At 30.9% G+C, this 7,267-nt stretch overlaps 2 protein-coding genes across 2 annotated transcripts; one reads left to right on the forward strand and one right to left on the reverse strand.

Annotated features, from left to right (window-relative positions):
* Positions 1-584: 584 nt before the first annotated feature.
* LOC18038640 (RING-H2 finger protein ATL52) lies at positions 585-1,478 on the reverse strand. The gene has a single exon (XM_006428323.1). It carries the CDS (start codon positions 1,476-1,478, stop codon positions 585-587), a length of 894 nt encoding a protein of 297 aa, XP_006428386.1.
* Positions 1,479-5,337: 3,859 nt separating this feature from the next.
* On the forward strand, positions 5,338-7,220 carry LOC18038641 (purine-uracil permease NCS1). The gene has a single exon (XM_024182293.1). It carries the CDS (start codon positions 5,483-5,485, stop codon positions 7,163-7,165), a length of 1,683 nt encoding a protein of 560 aa, XP_024038061.1. The 5' UTR covers positions 5,338-5,482; the 3' UTR covers positions 7,166-7,220.
* The last annotated feature ends 47 nt before the right edge of the window (positions 7,221-7,267 follow it).

Consider the following 7,267-nt stretch of genomic DNA (forward strand, 5'->3'; position numbering starts at 1 on the left):
ATAAAAGTTATATTGTAGAGTTTTCTTTTAGTTATAGCTCATTTATGTCAAGTAAAATAAAAAGAAAATTTATTAACTAATATTGTAACTGATGAAATAAAAATTATTAAATAAAAATAGAAAAAATATTTATATATAGTGGGGATTGAGGTGGGGGTAGGGTGGGGAGTACAAAACCAAACTCCACCCCATTAAGAATTTGGGGATTATTTTTCCCCTATTCCTCACCTCATTCCCTAAAACTTATTCAAAATTCACCCTATTTGGGGTGAAGCCCCATGGGGCCTTAAACCTAAGGAAGATTTTGTCATCCCTACCTCCTTTCCTTAGATTTTTTTACATTATAATTAACATTTTAGTTAGAGAGAGAGAGAGAGAGTATTATGTTAACGGCGCACTAGATTCATGAAATGAAACCGAAAGGAAGAAATGTTACTTTCAACGTGGACAACAAAAATCTTGCGCGATATCCTAATTGATTATTAATTATTTTTCACTAAAAGGAAAAAAATGTACAATCTAACTTATTGATTAAGAATCAATTATAATAATAAGGAAGTCCAAATACAAAAGATTTGATCTCATCAGCAAGGAAGGAAATTTCCGTTAGCTTTTGTGCTGCTACTCCTGCTGCCAATCCTTAGCTGTGAGAAAGACCTTACTACTCTTGAAGACACTCGATCTAATTGCTTCATAGATCTTGCTGTAAACGATGAAGATGACGAACACGATTGATCATAATCATCATCACCTTCTTGTTTACACATGATGTGATCATGATTTTGTAATCTAACAATAACATAATTAGAACACTCATCCATAGACAATGACCTCTTCAAAGTTGTGGCCAAAAGTTGCTGTTTATCTTCAATGGACGTAGCTAATGACACGCTACGTCCAAGAAAATCACTTGAATGTAATAATTCTACCCGTGAACTAGAAGCACTTCTATGTAACCTTTCTTGATCATTTCTTTTGTCATTATTATTATAATCATCACTTGGCAAATTAGCTGCTTCTCCAGAAGTGCTTTTCGGTTGATCAGCCACTGGTGACCTACAAACCGGGCAAATAGTGTGTCCTAAAAGCCAATTACCGATACATTGAACATGAAACGCATGCCTACAGCTAGGCAATAAACGTACCATTTCCCCATCTTCTAATTCTCCTAAGCAAATAACACACTCACTTTGATCCACGCGAAATAACTTACAATCCTTGGCTGAGTAAGCGAGAATTGGGATTGTAAGAAGCACTTTTTCTTCTATCCCTTTAGCAAATTGGTGAAGCGTTTGCGACGACCCAGAAATTATCAGCCTCTCACTCCGCAGCCGTCGTCTCATCATTAAATATTTAACGATGAGATGATATGCAACTATTGCTAGAGTTGCTGCTGTTATGCCACAAATTGAAATAAGAAGATGAGGAAGAAATGACCCTCCTGAATTTTCACTTGGGGAAGATCCTACACCCTCCATGGCATCATATGCTGTACTTAATTAATACACTTAATTTTCTATACATTCATGCACATAAAATTTAGCCTTTTATAGAAGAAATAATGAACACGTTTATTGTAATTTTTTAAAGTGCAATTGGTTTCCACAAAACTTGGGCTTTGAATTGTTGAAGTGGTGCAGCTTGTGACAATTGTCAGTTGTGGAAGCTACCTTGATCACGCTTGACTTAGTTTTAGACACATGGCATCAATGCGATACAATTGATAAAAAAATTATCTAAATGTACATAAGATTGGTAATGGGACAAGACGGGTTTATTGACCTTGGTCCTGTTTCAAATAGTAAATCAGAATAAAAAAAAAATGTCTTGATCTTGATCTAATTCGAATTTCCAATTATTCTAAATTATATGAATTTTCGGTCATATGCTATAGATTTTATTACAAACGATATGTCATAAATATATTTATCATACGATTATTACTGACATATTATATATATAACTAAAATGACTTGTCATACATTTTGATCCACATGTCAAATTCATGACTTGTTTAAAAACCCAATTTTTTAGATATTTGAGATTTCATTCGAAATTTTAAAACATTTTGAATCTTGATTTAGATAGTAAATTGGGATAAAATGTATTCCAAATCCTATCGCAAATGAGTCTGTATCCTAAATCCGATTGGAATTCGAAGAATTTTACCAACTTTTTACCAAAGAGTTGGGGTATATGCCATTGACCCTTCGTCATCAATGACGAATTGCATTTGGTGTGGGCTAAGGATGTCAATTGTGCCCGCAAACCCACCTAAATATGTCCGCCAAAACCTGTCCGTTGCGGATAATTTTACTGGTTGCGGGCGGGCTTGATATTACAAATTGAAACCCGCACTTGGATGTGGGTGGATTTGGTATTAGCCCAATATCCAGCGGATCCCCACATGGATACCCGTTAGACCCGCAATATTATTTTAAATATTTTTAATTTAATTTTAATTGAAAAAATATTTAAATCTAAAAAATATATAAAGAAAATAATGCAATTATGCAAAGTGCCAAAAAACCAAAGTATAAACAAGTGTAGTGTGTATAACAATGTAAAGTGCCGAATAACCAAAATATTTTTGTATGGACTATTTTTCTTTAACTTAATGCATGAATTATTTCATTATTATAATTTGTTTTTGGATTAATATTTGAAAAGTATTATTCTTTGAAAAATATTAATTTTAATCATTATTGTAGTCATCATGTTGGATGGGTGCTAATGATGGTGAATAAAATGAAGATCTTCTCTTAGAGCTTGTGTTGAATGATAATATGAAATGTAATTGTTATTTTTAAATATTAGTTTGTGGTTTTTTTTTTAATGGATTTGTGTATTTTATACTTAAATTTGAGAATTTGTGTTGGATTGATGTTGAAATTTTAATTTTTTATTTATATTGGTTAAATTTAAAATTGAGTATGTTATAGATTTTCTCTTAGAGCTTGTGTTGAATGATAATATGAAATGTAATTGTTATTTTTAGATATTAGTTTGTGGTTTTTTTTTAATGAATTTGTGTATTTTATACTTAAATTTGAGAATTTGTGTTGGATTGATGTTGAAATTTAATTTTTCATTTATATTGGTTAAATTTAAAATTGAGTATGTTATGTAAAATTTGAGATTATTATTGTAAATTTATATATGGAACATTTGTTATTTTAAATGTACAAACCCACAAAAAATCTGTCAGATACCATTGCGGGTTTGGTAATTGTCAAAACCCACAGCAGATAGATTTTCTTAAAAAATAAAACCCGCTACGGGTTGTGGGTAGGTTTGATAATTTAAATTTTGTGCGGGTTTGGTAATGATAAACCCATTGTGGGCAGTGCTCGTTGCCATCCCTAATGCGGGCAGTGGCATAATTAATAATAATTATGAGTGTATATTATTTTTGGTTGCCCACAAATATTTTGTTGCCACTAGCGAAGGATTCTTAAAAACTCTGCTGAAAGAAACACGGATCGTAGTGCCCTAAGCCACTAACTAATGAACATTTATAAGACGCTTTGGCAGTCTGATGTAATTTTAGTTTAAACTCACACGTAATTAATATAAAATATGTTACAATATAATTAAAATTTTACTAATTTACAATAAGATGTCTACAATAATTAACTTTAGTACCTTGGTTAAAAATTAATTTTAGTATTTGATAAATACTTTTTAAAAATCACTTTTAATAAAGTCACCCATCCTACAGCAGGTTTGAAAAGTAGGAAATGAGTAATTTTTCAAAATCTAATTTTGAGAATTACTGTTATACTTAATTCAATTCCTTATATTTCCTTATATGTATTATAAAAATGCAAAATTGTCTTTATTAAGTAGGAAATAAAATCATTAATTTTAAAGAGATTATTATTTTTACCAATTATATTGATATAAAAAATAAAAAATAAAATTAATAATATGAAATATTTATTTTAGTTATAAATTATTATATGTATAAATGTTTAAATAAATTTTATTCAACATTATCTCTAATTCAATTATTATATTCTTACAATAATTACTGAATACACATGATTGATTATAAAACTCACAACACTTTTAAAGATAAATTTTATAAAATATTTAACTGATTCTCTTCACAACTGATTATTTTTATAGTTATAGATAACAATATTTATTTAAAAGTTCCAGCATTACCAAACTATCCCTTAGTCAATTTTCGATTATGTCGCATAGCATATATATCTATCTTCACTAATATTGAAAGAATTTATTTATTTTATCCATATATATCTACTCTCACTTATACTCCAATGATAAATTTATCATACCCACAATTACATAAGAAAAATGTCTTTCAGCATCCAATTGTATAGTTGGGGTGAGGAAATGAAGTCCTGGCACAAAAGCTAGGACTGTTCTTACCATTGGGCCAAGGGCCTGGTGGCCCGTAAAATATTATTTTTTTCTTATAATTTATGTTCTAAAATTTGAAAACGTATATTAATACAAAAATATAATTATTTTCAAAAATAAATATCTTTTCTGCATCTTATTTTTTATTAACATTTAATTTTATTAGTTTTATAAATCATATTAATATTAAAATTATTTTGTATTATATTTAAAATATTGAATCTAATCAAATTTTAATGACATAATATAATACAATTAATGTAAGATAATATATTTTGAAGATATATATGTATTTCTAAATTCAAAGCATCTGATATTAATAAAGGACCTCTCAAAAGCGATTTTAAAAAACTAAAATTTAATTTTAATATTTGATAATTCTTTTCAAAAATCAATTTGAATGTTTGATAATTATTTTTAAAATCACTGTTGGTAAAATCAACTCATATTATAGTAGATTTTAAGAAGTAAAAAAGAGGTAATTTTTCAAAATCTAATTTTTAAAATCAATTTTATATTTAATATAATTTCACATATGTCCTCACATATATCATAAAAATTTAAATTATCCTTTTTCAATTAAGAAATAAAATTATTAAATTTAAATGAATTATAATTATCACCAATTATATTGAGATAAAAAATAAAATTTATTAGTTGAAAATATTCATTTTGGTTATCAATTATTACATATACACAATAAAAAAATTATATATAAATAAATATTATTTAATATTATGTACATTTCAATTAACATTAACTGATTTTTTTCACAAATAATTATTTATACGATACACTAATAATTATTATTCTAAAAATTACAACATTATTATTAAAAACGCCAGAATGTCAAATATTTTTTTCCCGGAAGAAAAAAGGTACAAGTAAAATTAATAAATATTAATTCCCTAGCAACAATCTGCCATTTTCCTGATGATCCAATAAAAATTTAGTGCGCTTCCGTACTCCATCCCATACAACTTGATCATAATTGAAACTGACAACTCGCTCGACTCACCTTATCTCAAACAAACAGACACCATTGATTCTAAACCTGAATCCCAGGCCCAGCTGAATCTTTTTCTTCAGAATAATGGTCTCCAAATGTTTCAGCATCAACCTCCATCACCATCTTCAACTTTCCCTCCCTGCTGCAATCTCGCCTAAACCAAATAGACCCTCACCCTGGCAACTGGCCAATCCATCTATATTTTTAGCTACCAAAATAACCACGTTCCACAAGTTTTGCGGCAGTTTGACGAGGGCAATGCCGTTGTCATCCACTGAATTCAATGATGACTTGGAGCCTCATCTTACTCTTAGAAATGAAGATCTGAAGCCATCAACAATCAACGAAAGAACATTTTCTTGGTGGGAAATGGCTAGTCTTTGGATTGGTCTTGTTGTTGGGGTGCCATCTTACTATTTAGCAGGCAGCTTGGTTGATCTTGGAATGGCTTGGTGGCAAGGAATTGCTACTGTTGTTGCTGCAAATGTAATTTTATTGGTGCCATTGGTGCTCACAGGCCATCCTGGAACGAAATATGGCATCCCTTTTCCAGTTTTAGCAAGATCGTCATTTGGGATTAAAGGTGCTCATATTCCTACTCTGCTTAGAGCATTGGTTGGCTGTGGTTGGTATGGTATTGAAACTTGGATCGGTGGTGAGGCAGTTTTCCTTCTTTTGCCAAAATTTATAAAACAATCTTCAATATTGTCACAATCTTTACCTTGGCTTGGCACTTCTCCTTTAGAATTTGCATGTTTTATTGCCTTTTGGTTGGCTCAATTGGCCATTGTATGGAAAGGAATAGAAGGAATTAGAGAGCTTGAAAAATACTCAGCTCCAATTCTTATCATACTCACTTCAAGTTTCCTTTTTTGGGCTTATGTCAATGCTGGTGGATTTGGTCACATGCTCTCGAAATCATCCAAGCTTTCCTCTTCAGAATTTTGGTCACTCTTTTTTCCTTCACTCACTGCAAATATAAGCTTTTGGGCTACTGTTGCACTTAACATACCTGATTTTACTAGATATGCCAAGAGCCAAAATGACCAAATTTTGGGTCAAGCTGGTCTGCCAATTTTTATGGGAGCGTTTACTTTTGTTGGCCTAGCAATAACTTGCTCTACACAAGTAATTTTTGGCCGTGTTATCTCTAGTCCAATTCAACTGCTTGATCAAATTGGAGGGATTACAACAAGAATCCTTGGTATTATAGGCATTAGCCTTGCCACCATTACAACTAATATTGCAGCTAATGTTGTGGCTCCCGCAAATGCCCTTGTTAATCTTAGCCCTTCAATATTCACTTTTAGAAAAGGAGCTATTTTAACTGCATTGCTTGGAATTGTTTTTCAACCTTGGAGACTTCTTAAATCAAGTGAAAGCTTTGTGTACACATGGTTAGTTGGCTACTCTGCTTTGTTGGGTCCAATTGGCGGCATAATTTTAGCAGATTACTATCTCATTCAGGGGGCGAAATTGAGCATCAAGTACTTGTACTCGTTGAATCCTAATGGAGCTTACTACTATTCAGGAGGCTACAATTTGGTAGCAATCATGGCTTTGAGCATTGGGATTTTGCCTGTGATTCCTGGTTTCTTGCAGAAGGTTGGATTAGTTGTTACAATACCAAATTCTTTTGTTGTTATTTACAACAATGCTTGGTTTTTCAGCTTCTTCTTGGCAGGTTTTGTCTATTGGGTTCTATCACTTTTGAGAGGAAAACAAAACTCTCCACCATTTGAAGACCTTTTGCCTTCTGCAACATAATTTTAATTTGCTTTGTATATAGTGTAACAGGATACAGTACTCTTGAAATTGAATGTTTGATTCCCAAATATCTCACGTTTATGATTAAAAAAAAAAGGAAAA

This window comes from Citrus clementina, unplaced genomic scaffold, assembly GCF_000493195.1.
Source record: "Citrus clementina cultivar Clemenules unplaced genomic scaffold, Citrus_clementina_v1.0 scaffold_6, whole genome shotgun sequence".
NCBI classification, from domain to species: Eukaryota; Viridiplantae; Streptophyta; class Magnoliopsida; order Sapindales; family Rutaceae; genus Citrus; species Citrus x clementina.